Source organism: Stigmatopora nigra, chromosome 10, assembly GCF_051989575.1.
Source record: "Stigmatopora nigra isolate UIUO_SnigA chromosome 10, RoL_Snig_1.1, whole genome shotgun sequence".
Lineage (NCBI taxonomy): Eukaryota > Metazoa > Chordata > Actinopteri > Syngnathiformes > Syngnathidae > Stigmatopora > Stigmatopora nigra.
In genome coordinates, this window is record NC_135517.1 from 12,834,128 (window position 1) to 12,855,759 (window position 21,632).

Here is a 21,632-nt window from a genome sequence, read left to right on the forward strand (position 1 = left end):
ATAAACAGTATTCCACAGTCCCAACATTACATACATTACATATTTTCCATTCTAATTGCTTTTGTTCTTGTCTTGATGATTTAATGTAACTATTATGGGTGATTTTTACCATACTAATATATTTGCCATGCCTTATCAGTTGTGTGTGTGTGGAGGGGTGGGTGAGTGTGATGTTCGGTCTCTATGGGTGTCTGGCCTGAAGGAAAGCTAGATGAGACAGGGCTACAATGCATTCCCCAGTCTATTTGATGAGACATCATGTAAAATGTATGTGAAACCCAAGGTTATGGAAAGTTCACTCTGGAGGCTGAAATCTGGCTGCACCTACAATGCGGCTCAAAGAAAATAAGACATTGGACTTATAGTCCGTTGTTCGATGCAATACAACAATTATGTTTAAGTTTGGGTTGCATGTATGTTCACAGTGATCCCTTTTTTTAGATTTCTAGCTAATTCTTAACATAATGGATGCATGCTTATAATTAAATGGCTGGTATAAGTTTGAACAGTTGAAAGAATTCTACTTACCAATATGTTTGTGACAGTTGTAGATGTAGCATACTGATCCAAAGACTTTGGGAGAAAGTTGCTTTGAATGATAAGAATCAGGAAAAGGAATGCCGTGTCACTTCTTGCTCAGAAACCCTGGGGTGTGGCTCCAATTGGGCTCTTCTTAATATAAAATTACCTGTGTTGTAGGTGAGACATGAAAGTGTGAGACAGCATTTTTACAAGTATGTCTCTGAATTTAAAAACCTACCAAAAATGTTTTTTAAATAATCCATAGTAAAACAAAACGGTACAATTATTATTTTTATGGATTGAAATTTAACTTTTAGAAATTGGGACACACAGGAAAAAAGGTATGGCCACCTCTCCCCTCCATTGTACGCCAACTTGTCTGTTAAATGTGGCCAGGGCAACGATATTGATCTTTGTGATAAATACTGAGTGCATATCCCCTGTGGACTCAGCTACTGATTGTGTTTGGGTTTTTTTCAGATGGTCACTCAACGGAACACTCATTGATCTTGGGAATGACTACAGGCGTCACATGTCTGGAGGCAGCCTGATCATTAGCAACCTGGACAAGGACCAAGACACCGGAATATACCAGTGCCTAGCCTTTAACACAAAGGGCTCCATCCTGAGTCGGAAGGCTAGTGTCCAATTTGCATGTGAGTAGCTCTGGCTGACTCAGTTCAGCTGAATATGTTTTGGAGGTTGACCTGACATGCATGTGATGTGCTTATGGTCTTGGCTTTCTTTAATTTACTATTCAGATTGCCTCCAAATAGATTTTCAAGCTGGTGATGGTAATCGAATGAAATGCCAGCTGCAACAAACACTGTGGGGAAAGCATCTTCTGAACTCGATTGATTCTAATTAGTAGTTCCAGCTCTGACAGCATCAATGCTCAATCTGAACTGACACATAGTTTGCCGAGTAATAAGGAAGGTGCTGTGATCCATACATCCATACAAAATAGACCAACTCAAGTAAAATTCAAGAAGTAGGTAATACATCTTAAGACAGCAGAAACATCAACCAAACATTCCCTGTATTTTAGAAGCCACCCTCTTTCCTCCTGATCATGATTATTGATTAAGTCCCGATGATCAAGATCATTTAACTGGTTTACATGAGGTAGCTTGTTGTTATCCGCATACAAAGTCATTAAATGAATTTTACTCGTGGAGGCTTGGGCGGGGAGATAGGCAGCTTGACATTTATTGTCTGCCAAATGCATAGTTAAGGAGATCTCAGAGATCATCATAGCTGATGCACTTTCTGTGTGTAAAAAGGGCGATATCTTTGGCTATACTATGCCTCATCTCTGACCAGTGTCCTTTTGAACCTATTTTCTAAAACCATATTTCCAAAAGTGCAAAGAAAAATAGCATATCAGCATTATATTAAATGTTGATGGTAAATTTTTCATCTGTATTGATTGATTCATTTACAAACACCTTTCAAACTAAATGTCGGCCCATTTTGAATCAATTATATGATGTAATTCAACCCTACTTTCACAGAAGGAGTTTAAAAAGTACCTTAATAGGTTGATTCTATAGCTCAGAAAATGGTGCTGAGCTCTAGGCAAGGAAAGAAAAATGGCACCACTTTGTACCTTTTTATTACAATATCTATATTTCATAATATAGATTTCTTTCAGTGATGTATGTGACTAAGCCACCATATTGTTAGATTTCATGTTTCAACATTACATTTCAACCAAGAACTTTAATTGTTTGAAATCTGGGGAAAGAAAATTAATCATAATTAATTCCTAAAAACAAATTTTATGTCACATTTACAGATATAGCATTTAAAACATGATTGGATAATTCCACTGTACAAAACAACAGAGTATTGGATGGCTCTTTTCATAAGTAAAATCTTTTCAGGCAAAGATATTCTTCTTGCCAAGAAATCGCTGCAGCTACAGCAAAGTTGGCCTCTAGCGATTTGTGGGTGATCTGTTTATCCAAGGGAGGGTCTTGATTGTTTTGCTACCAAGCCCCGGGAAATGTTTACGCTATATCCCAACCCTCTGTGATACCGTTTCATCTGGGAGAGTTAGAGTTAGTTCAATTATTAGCGGTCTTTTGATCATAAAACAAATGCCCACCTAAACATACATGTATATTTCAGATGAGTTCTAAAAGTTGTAATTTCATCCAAATATAATTTATACAAATCAAATGCTTTGGCTTTTATCTATGTGGATGTCAGCATTCCTTGGAAATGTAAATTAAAACAAGTGATGGACTCAGCAAGGCAACCTGCTGAGATCATAAGGAAGTCACCTCTGTCTCTATTTCAAGTCAGCCATCTTGTCCTGTGACCCTGGTGTCCTGTCGAGACTTGGCACTGTTTGATTCCACTGCGGTCGTCAGAGTTCTGCTCATTAATCTTGCCAATGGTCTGTCCCACTTCTCGCCATAATCTTCTCACTCCTAATTTCCCTTATCGGTCACACTGACTTTCTTTTGTTTATGTTTGGAAGGCTTACACTAGTCTATTAGTCAGAAGGTGCAGATACACTAGTCTATTAGTCAGAAGGTGCTGGTAGATTAGAGAAGAGACAGCAGCCGCTTCCCTCCATCACTCAACAAGTCTGAGTTGGTTGATCAACCTAGGTTTGAATTTTTGGCTGCTAGAAATGGGTCATTAATTGGAGAGGGATAAGTTGTGCTGCGAGTATGGATGGGGAAGCTAATGCTTATAAGTGCAAGATTACACCCCATTTAATAATGATGCTACTTATGGCTGCTGGCAGCACAAACTCATTTGTCATGCATACTCCCTTGTGTTTGTTCAGTCCACACGCTGCCTAATCTTTTCCTTGTGCAAAACAGTAAATGTCATAAAGCTATATCTATCTCTTTCATCAGCACTCCAGATGCTTTCAAAGCATTGCAGGCTGTCAGGAGATGTCCCAGGGCAGCAAATGATGTCCTATTAAAGTCCCACGGCTCAAAGTGTAACATCAAATACATGCTTCAGTGAATAAGTGAAAGCGAGGGAGGGAAAGCACATGATCCTGAATAGATAGTCCAATACTGTTTGTGATTTCATATTTTTGAGCTGCAATCTGAATCTATTTGTATCTTATTTCTTCAGATCTTGATAACTTTAAAACGCAAGCGGTGAGAAGTACGGTCAACGTCAGAGAAGGTCAAGGAGTGGTTCTCCTATGTGGTCCACCAGCACATTCTGGAGGTAATGAGATGTAGCCCTTTCCATGTATTTCTTTCCTATTTTAATGAGTCATAAGATGTTAATGTTCTGTATGTGAAAAAACATTTCTAGTCAATAGTCTCAACCGTACAAACTTGATCACAAAAAAGTCTGTTAAAAATGAATAGGAAAATCTAAAACAATAAAATGTTTTTGGTTTTTGTTTTCTTGTTTGGCGAGGCTAAAAATATTTTCTTAAATGACACTCCAAATAAAGATGCAGTGTCAAACTCTTCGACACACCCAGCCTTCTTTTCTGGGCATCTGAGCATGGTGAACAATGGCTGCTGCTGAGTTTGTCTCCCTCTTCATACAGCAGTATGCATATTGGAACACCAATTTACCACACAAGGGAATCATTTGTTGTACGGTGCATTGTACAGCTGGTCTATCGGATAATGGGCCGAAGTACCCTGTGTGAAATACAGTTTGACAGCATTCTGCTCTGACACAGGCTTATGCAGAGTTGCCTGCAGAACCAAAGTGCAATTCTCACACATTTAGAAAAGAGTTAGAGGCAAGCTGTGAGAGCTTGGCATTACTTTTTGATGTCCATACATAGTTCCTTTCCTTTATATAACGGGACATATTAAGTCTTATAGATGATCAATTGTTTTACAATGGAGAGGACTAACAATAAAATATCAACCTAAGAGATTCATGATCATATTAACATTATTTTCTATCAAGTGCAAGTGTAGCAAGTTACACCTAAAATCCTAAGTGTTATTTCCCTCACATACAATTAATAAAATATAGTTTTTACACTCCATTGGCCTTATTTAGTTGGGATTTGCATGTGTATAAACTTCATTGTGGATGCAATCTACCAATTGAAATCCTCCAAAAAAATTAAATTAAATTAAAAAGCAACCTTGGCCCATACTGTAGATCTTTTCATCCTTGGGGTGAGCAAAAATACATTTACCAGAGAATGATTTATCCAACCTGCTTGTTGGTTTGTTGCTGGTTTTACATCTTTAAATATTGGGCCTTAAAGGCATATACAAATATTTTTTTTGTGGTGGCAAGATAGCACAAGAAAAATGAAAAGTGGCAGGAATAACTTTTCTGCCCATGTAGACCTTTTTGGAATGCCAACAAAACTATATCACAATGTTGTTGCTTATTAATCAATGCAGTTTTTGGACCTGATCAGAAAAGACCCAAGGGTTGTCTTAAAGAGATTTACAAGAAAGCATGATATCATGGGCCAGCCACCTACATATGTCATTATGCCTTTTAGCTCTGTATTTCTCAGCGTCTGAGGACATTGAAGTTTGAAAATTGTCCTATGCTGGCCTCGCCCAAATGAGATTTTCAGGTGCGATTGCACATGATGGCCAGTGGGCATGTACCTGAAATTGCCATACAGCTGGGAATAGTTAAATTCAAATAAAACATGGCTTTAAAATGGTGGCTGGCTTGCTCCAATATAGTGGAGCAATAGATTTCCCAGATTTCTTTTCAGTGACTCAGTGTGTTTGCCGTACAATTGTCATTTCAATTTCATTACATCAGATGTTTTTTTTTTTTTTAATTGTGAAAAAGAGGCAATTTTGGTAAGCAGCCTGTTACAGTTAATAATGTTAATGCTCTCATTTATATGTAACTTATTATTCCTTTTTAATCAGATATAGGGCTTTTATTGGGGTGTGTTCATAGTCGCTTTTATGGTTGCACTATTAAAGTGTTTCAGCTGTGATGTGTGCTTATTAGCTGGGAATTGTTGTGCTACCAGAGTTGTTTTCACTGTTGGTTTGCAATGGGCTTTTGGAGTTTTCAGTGCAAATGATGAGAAACATCTCTTTACTTTTCAAGTTATTAAAAAAACTATGATTAATTGGATATGTGAAGCAGTGATACTTGGCATTTAAAAGTAATTACCTTAAAAATTGTTTTTCCGCTTCAGTCATTCGGCATGGTTTGCATTAAAGTCATGATGTGATGTTTGAGTATGAACATCATTTGAATTCACTTTTTTCATGTTGGAAAAGTTAATTTTAAAATAAAAGAGATGCATCTCAGTTTATTTCAACACTTACTGAACAGTTCAGATCATGATTATACTACTATGACCCAATGAACTGTATGAATTGTGATTGCCAAACTTGACAGTGTATTGCATCTGCACGACTGCAACCGGATTGAAACCGTCACATCCTTCCGTGTATTTAGCTTTCATCACTGAGGTTGCATTGGAGGAGCAACTGCAAAGTTGTTTAGTGTACTCTCTATGAGCTATGTTCATTCCTCATGCAAGCAGGAATCTCTTTTCTTCTAATTGGACCATATGTTGCAAACAAGCATAACAATTATCACTTTGCATCAGCTCTTATTCAAATGTGTTCATGTCAACCATGAAAGTGACGCTTCAAAGTCTGTGTCATATGAATGGCTTTTGATAAATATGTAAATGTTTTGTCTCTAAGTGTTATTATTTTATATTAAAGAATTATAGCTTTTTGGGGTCTAGTAGTTTTATAGTAGAATAATTTTGTAATGTGGTTTCAGACAAACAAGATATGAGCTTTAGATTATTGTAAGAAGTTGATAATCACACTAATTAAATTAGAGGAAAACCTTTTGTTTTTAGCAAAACTATTTGTCTTTGAGGAGTCAGGATTTAGAAAAAAAGTAACATTAAAGGTTGAGTGACTCATTTTTCCACACTTCAACTGTGCTATTGAAGATATAGATTGATTTGGGTACATACTTTCTCTTTGCAAATTGAAATTACCTGTACTTCAAGGTAGAAATGTGGAAACAAAACAATCACTGAAAAACTCAATAACCCTTAAAAATGTGGGCTTTTATTTTATTTTTCCAGAGCTGACTTTTGCATGGATCTTCAATCACTATCCCCACTTTGTTCAACAAGACAGTCGTCGATTCATCTCACAAGAAACTGGAAGTTTGTATATAGCCAAAGTCGAACCATCCGACGTGGGGAACTACACTTGTGTAGTAAACAACACCATCACAAAGGAGAAAGTGTTAAGCTTGCCGACCCCGCTGGTCCTCAGAAGTGATGGTAACTACAATCACATCACTTCACTGATTTGTCACAAAGTTTTGGAATGTCATGTCATCCCATAGAATAGGTTTTTTCAAAGCACATAGTTTTCTTTATAAATTCCCTAAATCTTTCATTAGCCACAATTTCTTTACCGGCAGTCACTTAAACTCTGCACGTTCGTTTAATGATTTTCTTTATTTGCTGACCCCTGTTGCTACTGCTCAATTTATGATGGAGACACTGTGAATGCCATGGCTGCAGTCCATCATTGATCTATGAATTGTCTCACTTTTGTAGGAGTAATGGGAGAATATGAACCCAAAATAGAAGTTCATTTTCCCGAGTCAATTCCTGCTGCAAAGGAATCATTTGTGAGACTGGAATGTTTTGCTCTGGGAAAGTAAGTATTGTTATTATTATTGCAAGGCTGACATAAATTCACCCACACATTCTTTAGATCTGTTCACAATGTGTAAGATTTATAAAGTAGTGTCCAATCATTTGTTGTCTTATTTAGAAATATATTTCAATGTGTTATACTAAGTATTTTATACTTTTACATCAATTCGTTTGCAGCCCTGTCCCAGAAATAAGCTGGAGAAGAACAAGTGGAGTCCCTTTCCCAAGTAAAGTAAAAATGAAAAATGCAAATGCTGTACTGGAAATACCAAATTTCCAGCAAGAAGATGCAGGAACGTATGAGTGTGTCGCAGAAAATCGACGGGGCAAAAATGCAGCACGTGGTCGCATTTCATTTCATGGTCAGTAAACACTTCTTTTTGCATTATTGACTTAATTCATCAAAACAGTATATTACGTCATTCAAGTTATATAGTCTGTCTCCTGTGCCCTGCTCTGGCCCAAAGTCAGCTGGGATATGCTCAAGCATGCCCCACGACCCTAGTGAGGATAAAGCGGTTCAGAAAATGAATGAATACATGAACATATGCTTCACATTCAGATTGCACATATTCTGACAATTCAGTAAAACTGTAGTACTTGCAAACAATACCACTTTTGGCTGTTTAACTATACTGGTAAAAAAAAAATCTGTTCTATCTGAATGAAACAGATTGGTCGGTTTAACAGACTATTTTGCTTTGGTACAGCTCTTATAAAATTGTAGGCAATAGTTCGTTCATCCATTATGTTCAAGATAAATAAATAAATGCTTGAAAAATATTTGAATGTTGGATGCCAGGCTACTGACCTTGTGCCTTCTTCTGCAAACTCATTTGAAAAAGTAATCCTCTCATTTATTCCAAGCTAAACCTCACTGGTTCCAAACAATGGCGGACACAGTTCTGTCCATCCACCAAAAGCTGTTCTGGGAGTGTAAGGCAAACGGAAAGCCTAAAGCATCCTACAGCTGGCTGAAGAACGGAGAGCAATTGATAACAGAGGTAAAATAACTGGTTGGCATTACTGTGCCAATTGAAACGGGGCTGAAATTATCCGAACAATGGATTACATCCAAAATTGCAGTTTAGTTGAATGGTTTTGAATAATATAAAATGTTACCTTATTTATTGGCATCAAAATCGTTTTTCCGAATGGTCAAACGAATTGTTGTTATATGCACACACTGTTGGGCTGCTACGTCTGAATATGGGATATTTCTTAGTATGCTTGTGGCCTTCCCTCGAAGTCAAAAAATAAGAAAGGGTGAATCCATTCATTTTTGCAGAATCTGTAAAACAATGAAATGCAGTAAATTTAAACTAGTCATTTAATAAGACATCACCAAACTTTTACTGAAGATCTCATATATATGACTGTTTACTTGAAAATAAACATGCCCTAATAGTCTCAGGCATTAGTCACTTTAACTTTAAGCTAAAAGCATGAACTGCTTTCCAACACGCAGTTGTGTCAGGAAGTGTTATGACAATGTAGGGAAGCCATTTTTTGCAACTGTCTTCCAATTGGAACATATGTGGGAATGTCACAAGGCTCCTTAGGCCATAATTTCTGCTTTCCTGCTGTCTTAGTCTCTTCATGGTGCACGAGTAATTGCTTTTGTGCCTTCGGACATAAAAGACTGGCATTGCAAGGGATATGCTCAACTGTTTATTTCTACTCTGCAGGGTCGGATACAAATCGAAAATGGGGCCCTGTCCATAGCTGCTTTAAATCTGTCAGATGCTGGAATGTATCAGTGTGTAGCTGAAAACAAACATGGAATTATTTATTCTTCAGCCCAACTAATGGTATTAGGTAAATTGCATCCTTCCTTGTGCTTTTTTCCTACTTATCTGTTTGTGTGTTTGATCATCTTTTGAGATAAATAACAGCAGGCAGCCACATTTCTCCCCTGCAATCAGTTTTCCAACTCATGTTGACTGTGTTAGAAATACATGAATCTAAAAAATGTCTCATATTCATATAGTCGTTTCATCGCACTGACTTGCATCCTACAGAGAACAATGGGGATGGATATCACTGAAGCAATTATTTGCTTACCAGCGTGGATTAGTACTTCTATCTGACAAATATTTTTTTAATCTATAAGAAAAGAGTAAAACATTTGACAAAAAGGAACTTAAATATGGTTGATCCTGACTGAAATGGAAAGGTTCAAATTGTCTCTAGTCTTTTGTTTTTTCTTTCTTAAATCACAAACTCACTATTTCCTTGCTTCGTTTACCCTCAGCATCACCTCCCAGTTTCTCCAAAAGTCCAATAAAGGCTGTGCTAAAAGCTCGCTTGGGTAGTGAAGTCACTCTTGAATGCAAGCCGCAAGCTTCGCCCCCAGCAATTAGCCTGTGGAAAAAGGATAATGAGATGCTGCAGAGAAATGAAAGGTAGGCTCCTTGCAGATTTCATTCACAATCATGTGCAGACATGTTTGAATTGTATATTTGGCGTGAGTGCAGATGCATGAGGAAAGTGCTAAGGAGGAAGAATGGAAAGTTAATGAGGACTGAGAAAGGCAGAGCAAGGCTTCCTTCTGGGGAAATTTCTCAATGCTAGTACTTTAAGACAGTATAAGACAGCCATTTGAAAAGTATTTGGTATATGTAATGAGAATAGGAAGTCATGTCTTTCCGAGCTGCTCGCAATCGATAACAACATAACAAAGCAGAGAATCAGTTGTTTCCTGATGAAAATAAAGGAAGGTGTTTAAAGCTATTGCACCTATGATTAAAAATTGATTGTGCTCTTCTTTATCATGACTTGAAACAGTCTGAGATAGATCACCAAAGTAAAGACTGAGAGCTTTTTTGTAAATGATAGAAGCAACATCTTGGAAAATAAAATTCCATTCAGAAACTGAACACGGCAAATTGAAGACTGATTTATTTCAGTGTTTGTCTGTTTGATTGCTTAGTGTGAACAGAATAAACTTAATTTGCTCAATTAAAAGAATGACACAAAGGGGCAAATTGTCAATCAGAGTAGGCAAATACCACAATATTGAAAAGAAATATTGAAAAATACATATCCACCCGCCCTACAGCTGACTGGTGACCAGTAAAGGGTATTGTGTGCCTTTCACCCAAAGTCAGCTAGGATAAGCTCCAACATCCCCCGCAACACTTTTGAGGATGCACGGCATGGAAGTTGAAATAAAATGTTGCACATATCCATCCTTCTCATCCCATCTTCTCATCTCAAAGTCACCTCAGCAAAACAGCCAATGCGCACAATAGATTTGGCACACAGCTTTTTATGTGAGATGGCCTTTCTTAAGCAATCCTCAAGTGGGAATCCAACCTGGGCTTCTACAAAAGCAGCAGGGCAATCAGATCACGGTATAATAAAAAATATATAAACAAACAAAAACACAGTTTTATTTTGATGAACAGAGGGAATGTTATGTTTGTCTCATACTGCTTATTTCAAAGGAGGGCCAAACAAACATTATTGAAAGACTGAATAGTATTAATGTACTTCTTTTGGCTCGGTTGGATGCAAAAGTTGGAAATTGCTTTACTCCCGAAGATGACTGACATTTAGCACACAAGAGAGACACTTTTTAGTCTTTCAACCTATACAAAACTCCAAGTGTGAAGGCTACAGGATGGAAAACATTTTCCACAAGAAAGGTCCTTGCACTGTGTGGGGGAGAAACACTTGGAGCTCAAGCTACATGCCTGGATTAGATAAACAACAATTTTAACCCAATGAATGCTTCTGTGACTTTAAACCTCTGAATGGAAAAAAAAAAAACTTTAACCATGAGCGTTAGCTATGCCACATACACAGACACACAGCTCTGGGGTTCTGCGAACCTGATGAGGATGAGGCGGTTCAAAAAATTAAATGAGATGAGATCTAGAAGACATATAGACATAAAGCTATCTGAAGACTCCCTTGGCCATTGCCAATTATCCTCACCAGACCAGAGTTGCAACTCCATATGACAGTTCAACTTGGTGCAGATTGGACAGAATTGTGCAAGTCAATTGAAACGTTGCACACAGTTTAAAGACTTTCAACTGAGCTGTTTCCCCCATTACACTTCTCTCTCTTCATCCACCACATTAGAGATTGCATTACAATAAAATTCAGCTTGTGTTTTTTGGTTATTTGAATGACGAAAATCTGGCCCCAGTGTTCAAAAGCCCTGGCTATCCACTTGAAGAAGTCATTATTCATTATTACATTTTCTCATGGATATTCAAAAACAAATTTGAGTTATTGAGTAGCTAAGTCACACTTTTTGCCATTGTCCCGTACTTTTGTCTGCAGTTGTGCACTATACTGTAAATGGAGCCATAATTGGATCATCAAAGTTTAATCAGTGAGCTTTCCAAAGCAATTTACCCTGAAGTTTTGTCTTTCCCACACAGAATTACACTGTTTTCCAGTGGAACATTAAAGATTTCCAACGTGACGAGGGGCGATGCAGCCAACTATACATGCATTGCAAAGAACCAGTTTGGGTCAGCAAGCACCAGTGGTGAGCTGATCGTGACAGGTAGGTCTTGTTATCCTTAATATTTATAACACACCTGTCAGGCTTTAAAGTAAAGCACTATATTTCTTATACATGCTGTACTGTACTGTTATGGTAATGAAACTAGATCAATATATATATATATATATATATATATAATATATATATATATATATATATATATATATATATATATATATATATATATATATATATATATATATATATATATATATATATATATATATATATATATATATATATATATATATATATATATATATATATATATATATATATATATATATATATATTGATCTAGTTTCATTACCATAACAGTACATGGGTCATTATGGTAATGAAACTAGATCAATATATATATATATATATATATATATATATATATATATATATATATATATATATATATATATATATATATATATATATATATATATATATATATATATATATATATATATATATATATATATATATATATATATATATATATATATATATATATATATATATATATATATATATATATATATATATATATATATATATATATATATATATATATATATATATATATATATATATATATATATATATATATATATATATATATATATATATATATATATATATATATATATATATATATATATATATATATATATATATATATATATATATATATATATATATATATATATATATATATATATATATATATATATATATATATATATATATATATATATATATATATATATATATATATATATATATATATATATATATATATATATATATATATATATATATATATATATATATATATATATATATATTTCTTTGTATTTGTATTGCATACAATTATCTATCGTTTTTGGAATGTGTTGAAGATGTTTATTTAACCAACATTATGAAAGGCTCAAGTAACACACGTCTTTAAATGGATGAATGAACTTAATGGGCAATGCAGTGATGTTGTTAAACAGTTCAACCGACTGATAAAGACTCACTTATAGAGTGTTCCCACACTCCAAAATAAAGTTATGTTGCGAATGCCGCAGTGGTCTTCCAGGGTACCCGCAGCACAGATAACACATTTTCAATGTCATCTGTTTCCCTGCTCAGAGCCAACCAGAATAACAGTGAGGCCCACAAACACTGAGATAATTGTTGGCGAGAGCATCGTATTGCCGTGCCAGATTGCTTGCGATCCAGCTCTGGATGTCTCTTTCTCATGGGCATTTAATGGCCAGCTCATCGACTTCCAGCAAGACGGCAATCATTTTGAGAGAGTGGGTGGGGTGAGTCATGCCAAACATTAAACTCTTAACACTGTCAGGGTATTCAGGGATTAATTGGTACGTACAGTGGACCGTGCACAGGGTATACTCAGCAGCCTCACAGAGGGCTACTTCGACCTGTGTAATACTAAAGCCACTGGAGTGTTAGGAAATTTTCCATGCACAGTGCCTGTTTCTATATTCCGTGAAATCTTCAATAAATAGGTCAATAGAATACACAACTGTAACTCTGTTGCATTTCCTTCCTACATGTGTTTGATATTATAACCGAACTGGGTGTACTTTTCTAGAAGGAATATTGTATTCTCTTTCTCTACAGTAATTGCATTTGCATAGGTACTATTTATAGAGACTGTGCTCCAAAAGGTTTCATTAATGACGGCATTTCCCATCGTGGCATTTATGAAAGCTCATTTGACATCCTTCGGCATGGAAATAATGATAAATTGTCATTCATGTTAGATATGCGTCCCCTTCCCGGGTAAGGCCCAGAGTGCCGGAAAAAAGTAATTGCTCTCCTTTCACCCTTTTCAAATCCTTGCATTGATGCAAGTCCCAGTGCTTTAGCCCCAAAATAAAATGATTTCTATTTATTCTAATTTATCAGGTAATGAGTCTTTCACATATTGTTCTAGAAATGTGTCCAGATCAACCTTGTAGAATAGTTTGAATTTAGCAATACTGGATGGTATTTGACCATGAATAGCATGTTAAGGTTATCCCACATTATTGAGATCTGTCGTATATATATATTCATCCAAGGAGAAAACTGTCACACTACCACCACTATGTTTGACTAGAGGTATAATATTGAAGACAGCTTTGTGTGATTTCCGAGATCTAATATTTCTCACAGTTAATTTAAATGAATGCCATTATTGGCATGTCATCCTCTATGGGAATGTGTAATGTGATATTTCATCTTACTCTGGTCCAGAAAAAAATGTCAGATCCTTCCTTAACAGCCTCTGGTGAATTAATTTATATAATTAAAGCAAATTTGTCTTACTTGCTTCCCGGCAAGGAAGAGATTTCTTGCTCTAAACAACTACTGTAGCTCCGAGTTTGGCCAGGTGGATAATAACATTAGGGATGGAATGAGACTCAGATATGTGTGTGAGGCTTAGCAGATCAAAAAGAGGAGTTTATGAAAGAAGGATTTAGATTCAGCTCTTAGGCTCAAAGAGTGTGGAATACAGGTTATCTTGCCAGTTCTTCAAGAAGGGATGCATCCTTGATGGACTCCTGTTGTGGGTGATGACGTCAGATATGAATGGCCAGCGCTCATAACGCGCTAACCCCAAAGTGACCCCCTTCCAAAGCAATGGACTTATATTTTATTCTAGGTTGAAATGGAGATCATTAAAGTAATGCCAGAGTAGGGGTGGAGAGTGTCATCATTTCATAAAGTCACCATGAAATTATAGTCTTAATAAAGACTCAATTATCTTACAACATAAAAAATAAACCTATTACTAAAATTCTGTGTTGCAGTCCAAACATTAGATTTTGAAGAAATTGTCAACATTAATAATCAGATAATTGTAGTAAGATAATAAAACTATTCCTTAAAACTGTGTTTGAAATTAAATTGTATATGTACTAAAATTATGGCCAATGCCTATATAAGTTTATTTCTATACTTACTTAATTGAAATGTCAGTGTCTTTTGTCAATTTAGCCAGTATATCCATGCAGATAAGTCAGCCTTATGTATGCAATCATTGCTTATGTTGATGCAATTTCACACTAATAAGGACTACTTTACCAATCAACTAGACTGTGTTTATTTTATACTTCCTGTGTTGAATTTGTAGCTGTTTGGAGAATGAGAAGCTTCACGTGGGATAAAGCCTGAAGGATAGCCAATAGCTTTGTGTGTGCTGGTTACATCTGTCGTGTCTGCTGTTGTTGTTGTGAAAAACGATGGAAAACATTGGCAGCCTCGAGAGCTGAGAATTGCGCAAAGTGTCATGAAAGTTAATGGACTCCTAATAGAAACACGATTGATGAAATGAATCATGACCTCATTCTCAATACATGTTCAATGTTTATATTTCTTTTAGAGTGTATCGGGAGATCTTATGATCCGTAACATTCAACTGAATCACGGTGGAAAGTATGTCTGTGTTATTGACACTGAAGTAGAGAGTCTGTCCACCTCTGCCATCTTGGTTGTCAAAGGTAACCACCAATGCATTTCTTTCTTTTTTTAAAGTAATAATTTCCTTATAGACTAAATTTTATGGCAATACAAAAAATAATAATAAACACATCAATAAAGAGCAAAGTTGGTGGGAAATCCTTGAAGCTCCCTTTGAGCATACCGCATAGTAAAAAATAAAATTAAAAATAGATACTGTACTCCCTATTTCAAAATGATGACCATTTCTTTCATTATGTATGTGCTGCTGGGATATTAAAAAAAACAAACCTACACACTCCTGCATTTGTGACTTAAGGGCCAGCTGAGGCAACCTCATTGGTATGTGCTCTGTGTATAAGTCTTCTGAGCAGGGCTATCTCTAGTGATTTACATTGGTATTCATGCCCTTAACAAACTGTAATAGCTATCCCAGGTGCTTTGAGGAGGTAATGTTTATCATAAAAAATGAGTCTAATTGGTTCATTTACACATCCAGCGCAATATCATAGGAAACGTTGAATAATGAAGCAGCACATCAAACAACAACAGCACTGTCACCAGAGCATATGACTAGGACTCTCACTACGTATGCATCGAATTTGGTCTGCGCTCTTCCCGCTTAACTCATCGACGTTCTGATTAATGTTCCTCATTCAATACCTCTTTTAATTCCTGGTAATCCATTTAGTCCCAGCACATCAAATATAACAAGTCTCTTCATGTGCACATCAAGGGCAGAGTTCTTAATTAGACAAAGCATGGAGGGCTTGATGAGTTTGATAGGGGGATTCTTGGAATGAGAGGGGAACTCACCCAGCTCGTTGTCTCATTGATTTAGGTCCACCAGGGCCTCCTGACAAAGTGACAGTTGAGGAAATCACAGACAGTACGGCGCAGCTTTCCTGGACTCCTGGAAGAGACAATGGGAGCCCTATCACTGGTTACATCATACAGTGTCGGACACCTTTTACTGTGGGCTGGCAGGCTGTTGATACGGGTATCATCAAACACCGCCCACCCACATTCTGTATTTATGAAAGATGTTCATTCATTCAAAGTACAGTCAAAGTGAAATCAATTGTCTTCAAAATGTGACATACTACAGAGAAAATGTGGACACCCTATCCAAATTCTGAATGATTAAAAATATGGCCAAGCAAAATTAGACTGCAAAATGGATGTATATTTGCTGACAAGTTGGAAATTTACAAAGGAAAAATGCTTAGATAGTGCTTTCTCTTCCAAATCACACACACGGCCTTTGACAATAGCGCAATGCATATCTAAAATTAAGTGATGAAATACATATTTGTTAGTTGTCGTACATTTCAGTAATTGTGATCGAACATGCTTTTCACAAAATGTTGTCTTTAACCTTTATTTTATGCTTTTCACTTATCAGTGCCTGAAGTGGTAAATGGGAATACACTGACAGCAACAGTGGTGGATCTAAATGCCTGGGTAGAGTACGAGTTCAGAATAGTGGCACAGAATAGTGTGGGCCTTGGAGAGCCCAGTCCACCATCAACCAAAACCAAGACGGAGGATACTAGTAAGTAAAACTAATCAGAAATGTTAGTTGTCTTCATTTTCAAAAGTTTAGATAACACTAAGTTGTACAATTACCAACCAAAACTGTAGATTTGTGATTTTTTTTTTTTTTTTATTGTTCTATAGACCAAATTACACACTGAAGGTTACTGCCTTACACTACTTAATACTCTCTAATGTTGCCTTTCCTACCTTCGGGAAAGTTATCACCATTGCAGAGTTGTTGTTCCAAAACATAAGGTGCAAATAAATATTGTTATTTTAAACAACCGCATTAAGTCATTGTGTATCTCCCACCTCTGCGCTCAGTCCTGCCCTCTGGGCATCAGCATTATGGCCACAGATAAATTACCTTTACAGTCCAGATGTTTGTGAATTGCAGATGGTTAATTGCACTGAGAGAGTCGCTTATCTCCTCCAAAATGCATTTTTAGTCTGTATTTTCCCCTGCAATGTATTGTGCTTTCCGATCATTAAAAAAACATAAATTTGGTATTTTACTGCCCAAGATACATATTCCAAACAACATTTAGATGCCTGTGGATCTCAAAATAAATCCAGACAGGCAGATTCGGGTGGGTTAAAGTAGGATTGCCTCAGAAATGGCATACTAAATTCCACTAAAATCAGTTGAAGTAAAATACTCCGTATATAGTTTATGTTTTGGGAAAATTCTATGCAGTTATGCCCTTGACTAGTGAATATTGGCATGGTGTGAGCTATGTGTGAGGTACAGTACACTATGTATAATAAACTGTCTGCTGCTTGATGGTAAATCCATTTGTTGTATTGTCGTATTGTCTTCTAATTGCTTCCCCCTGGCATTTCTGCTTTCAGTTCCTGATACAGCTCCTACTGAAATTGGAGGAGGAGGGGGCACAAAATCTGAATTAGTTATAACATGGGAGGTAAGTCATCCGTCGAATTTGACTATTCTTACTATTGCTCAATAATTGTTTTGGGTAATTGTGCAGACTGAGGTGTACAATTTTATGACCCACCAGGGTTAGACGCCCCTTACTGGCATAGCTTCTAGGTGCTATTCCCCCTTCCAAATGCAAGAACACAGAGACTTTGCTTTTATGAGTCTACAATTATTGTACATAGCTATGTGTAGAAGGAAAATACAAGCGTGGCTTGTTGTAATCTTGGCATTATTTGCAAGCATTTTTTAAAGTGCTGAACAGTGAGGGGTCTGTCTGTTTCTCTGTATGTATGCATTTTAATATCACTGTAGTTATGTGTTTTGCTCCCAGCCTGTGTCCGAGGAATTGCAGAATGGTGAGGGGTTCGGCTACATCATTGCTCTCAGGCCCCTGGGCACAGTTACTTGGACACGAGCCATCATCTCCACACCCGGTGTTGCACGTTATGTCTTCCACAATGACACCATTCCGCCATTCTCGCCTTTTGATGTGAAAGTAGGGGCTTTCAACAACAGAGGGGAGGGCCCCTTCAGCTCTATCGGCACAGTGTATTCAGCAGAAGACGGTAAAGTATCCACAAACAGCCAATCAGCAAAGGGGGATGGGGCTTAAAGATGTGCTATCTCCTTGCAACTTGACCTTGAATTGTGATGTTCTGATGATTTTTGCACACCCCTGTTGTTTCCTTGCCCACTCAAGCTGAGAATGTCAACCGTATATTAGTTATCATGATGGTAGATTAGGGAAAATCCTAGCAGACACTTTCTACAGCATGCTGTCAGGGAGGTAGAGTGTTAATTGAATTTGCAGGGCAGCAGTATTCCCTTACGTCAGTCACATATCCCATTAAAAGAACGGGGGAAATAGCTTTTCTCTGAAAGTACAGATCTCTTCTGTGCTTTCTACTTATTGCTATTAGTCTGTGAGATGCTGAGACTCACAAATTGTCGCTATATGCTTTATTTCTGCAGTCCCCAGTGTAGCTCCTAAGAGGGTTATACCAAGGATTGTGTCTGCAACACAAATTGAAGTGATCTGGGAAGCTCTTCCAGCCATCCCCGAAAGAGTGCTTGGATATGAGGTGAGAAGCTATAACCTAAATACCCTCCACCCCCCACACACACAAGTAAACATGAATATTGGGGTTTCTATTATGGCTTTCTAGTTTTAGGGATATTTTCATTTAAAGTTGCTAAAAAACAATTTTAAATTCCACCATTGTCCTTCACATTTTTCATCATCATGTGAATAAGTAGAATCCCTCATCTGTTGAGAAATGCAAATAGAGATTATCTTTTTTTTTCTCCTTGTGCTCTTTCAATATATGTCACCTCTTGCCCTAGATTCAAATATCTCAAGTAACCATAGCACTAAACACATTGTCCTTTTAGAACTGAATTCTTTTCCAAGCCTGACACATACAAAGCCTGAATGCACCACCAACAGCACAGAACCAAATATGTGAGTTATATATGTATTAAATCGTATTTGAATTGCAATTTAGTTTAATAACTTATTTCTACTCACATATTTACAATGAACGGTGTCCGAGCAATGATCACACAGCTTGAATAGATGATAAAATGGAGTTAAGTCATCCCTGAGGAAGACTTTACATCTCCATTTTGCTTTTCTTTGACTATGATTATTGAGGCACTTAAATACAAATACTAAATGACTTCTGAAGTTATGTTAAAGCTAGTGGTAAAAACAAGCAATCTTTCCAATCTCATTTTTCCCAAGCTTGCCCTGGGTCTTTTTACTGATAATAGGGGAACACTTCAATCTCAAGAAAACACTATGTACCAGTAATTTTAATTATGAAATTTGGTAGCAAATGTATTCCGCAAGGTATGATCCGCTTTTTTTACTGTTCTTTTTATTGTACTAATAATATAAATCTGAAATTCTTTATTACAATATAGTAGTGTTGTTAGGTAGTGGTGAGCGGAATCAGACCCAAATGCTGGGAAAGCAGACATGGTTGGATTTTGTTTTAATGTATTAACAAAATTTACCTAAAAAAAAACCTGGATACAATCTCAGGGATAGGTAACACCGTGACAATAAGGAGAAAAAACTAATTTACTGGAGGAAAAGGCAAGTGGGACGAGGAACATGGTGTTTCTTTTTTACTCCAGCGATAACATGCCTTTGAAACTGATATGATGATTATGAGAGCTCTATTATTTATTACATGACCATCCTTGTCTGCACCGATTAATGACAATTTCTATTGCTATATTAATTTATATACCTAATGTATGAATCAAAAACTCTATGTTACCATGGGTTTCCCCCTTTAAAAGGTCATGTACTGGGAAGATGACACCAAGCCTGATACTGTCGGCAAAGTACGCATATCAGGAAACCACACCATTGTTAACATCACTGGGCTAAATTCGAATACAGCCTACTATCTTGCAGTGTCTGCCTGTAACACCGCCGGCCCCGGGCCGCAGTCGGTGCCTATCAACATCACAACAAAGAAGCCACGTAAGTAAAGCCTGTGTGGGCGCTGTCTTAATTTTTCCCAAACCAAGAGATTTCATAGGCTTAAAAAATTAAGGTACCAATTTTATTCGCCTATGCTGACAGACCTTGGACCAACAATAACTTGAGCTTATTTGTTTTTCTTATTTTTTATAATAATAAATAATCAATTACGAACAAAATATGGTTTCTTCTATTCTATGTCAAGTTTTTTATCTGCATTTTCTTCCAGGAGTACAAACAACTAAAGAACCGCTCTTACTCAAGGGTTAACTGATTTAGTTATGTCACAGAGATGGTTCATTTTAACAAGTATTTACACAACTTTCAAATTATCCAGCTTTTTTATTAAAGCAGATTGACACAACTATGTGTTGTTATATTGGCCATGTTGGCCCATTTGAGTTCCAATTTAGCCAAACATCCATACTCTTGTCCAAATTTATTATAACGACTGGTTTATTTTCATCTTTTCATTATATGGTTGCATTGTCATTTTAGATTATAAGGCACTCCTGACTTTTGGCCACTCCTACCACATTTTAAGTGCAAATTCACATCTATCAAAACTCAGAATCAAGACAAAAAATTTCTCACACCCATGCCTCTTCACACTTGGCAAGACACAACCTCAAATGTTCCCTTTTTCTCCGAGAATGTCAAGGCAGCACTCAGTACCTAATAAATTCTCTATCAGAAAATGATTACATTTACATAACTTGACCGCATAGCTTCTTACTCCTCCGCACGATGTTTGTCAGTCACTTTTTAATTTTTTTTTCCATGTGGTTGGATTCAGTCAATGTAATTATAGTTCCTGAAGACAGCACCCTATGAGTCTCAAATGATGTGTTCAAGTGTTATTAAAATAAAAATCTTGCCACCTACTCAAGTGCATTTTTTAATATAGTGCATCCCTCTATTCTTGCACTAAATGTATGTTCTTAATCTTTATCTAGCGCCTGACCGGGCACCACTAAACGTAAAATGGTCCATGATTGGTTCCACACTCTCACTGCATTGGGATCCTGTTGTAGCGACGGAGAAAGAATCAAAAGTCACTGGATATCTGGTAAGGATTTGTTATTTGTAAATCATTTTCCTCTTCACCATCAAGGAATTGAGATCTTTGCCTTAGTTTGCTTTTCATCTGTGATCCTCCTCTGCTTTAGGTGGTGTTGAAAAGACATCGCTATAATGATATGAATTATTATGTCACGAATAAAACGTCTGTGGAGCTCAACCTCTCCAGCAATGACAATTATCTCATTCAGATCAAGGCCATGAGCGAGGGTGGTGAAGGATTAGGTAGTGAACCCATCCACATCCACAAATTAAGTAAGATGACACTTTTTTCTTCCTTTAACGATTCTTTCAACCCAACTGACAAAAAGTGTGTCAAAGTGGCTACATCTAACTTTAATATTTCCCTATTCAAGCATGTTATATAAACAGCCTTACGTGGTACTTTTATACCTGTTTCAGTGTAGGCTCCTTCCCATCCATCACAGCCATTGCATTATTA

General features: G+C 36.6%; 1 protein-coding gene and 1 long non-coding RNA gene across 5 annotated transcripts in view; one reads left to right on the plus strand and one right to left on the minus strand.

The window, feature by feature from the left end:
* The window catches only part of cntn3b (contactin 3b), a 35,786-nt gene that overhangs the window by 11,333 nt on the left and 2,821 nt on the right, over positions 1–21,632 (plus strand). The window contains exons 4-22 of the mRNA XM_077726065.1: positions 1,003–1,178; positions 3,628–3,726; positions 6,575–6,778; positions 7,061–7,163; positions 7,340–7,524; positions 8,030–8,166; positions 8,851–8,980; positions 9,417–9,567; positions 11,560–11,687; positions 12,816–12,991; positions 15,058–15,175; positions 15,976–16,134; positions 16,540–16,689; positions 17,526–17,596; positions 17,945–18,179; positions 18,586–18,695; positions 19,924–20,110; positions 21,067–21,179; positions 21,280–21,445. Of these exons, the coding sequence (XP_077582191.1) occupies positions 1,003–1,178; positions 3,628–3,726; positions 6,575–6,778; positions 7,061–7,163; positions 7,340–7,524; positions 8,030–8,166; positions 8,851–8,980; positions 9,417–9,567; positions 11,560–11,687; positions 12,816–12,991; positions 15,058–15,175; positions 15,976–16,134; positions 16,540–16,689; positions 17,526–17,596; positions 17,945–18,179; positions 18,586–18,695; positions 19,924–20,110; positions 21,067–21,179; positions 21,280–21,445 (2,798 nt within the window). The remainder of the gene's footprint in view (positions 1–1,002; positions 1,179–3,627; positions 3,727–6,574; positions 6,779–7,060; positions 7,164–7,339; positions 7,525–8,029; positions 8,167–8,850; positions 8,981–9,416; positions 9,568–11,559; positions 11,688–12,815; positions 12,992–15,057; positions 15,176–15,975; positions 16,135–16,539; positions 16,690–17,525; positions 17,597–17,944; positions 18,180–18,585; positions 18,696–19,923; positions 20,111–21,066; positions 21,180–21,279; positions 21,446–21,632) is intronic.
* The window catches only part of LOC144202934 (uncharacterized), a 68,789-nt gene continuing 47,571 nt past the window's right edge, over positions 415–21,632 (minus strand). For 3 of the 4 annotated variants that reach the window (XR_013327583.1, XR_013327584.1, XR_013327582.1), the window contains 5 exons: positions 15,951–16,047; positions 9,391–9,526; positions 8,285–8,453; positions 7,974–8,136; positions 415–688 (listed from right to left, as the gene is read on the minus strand). This is a non-coding gene — a long non-coding RNA (uncharacterized LOC144202934). The remainder of the gene's footprint in view (positions 689–7,973; positions 8,137–8,284; positions 8,454–9,390; positions 9,527–15,950; positions 16,048–21,632) is intronic. The other variant, XR_013327585.1, reaches the window with a different exon arrangement.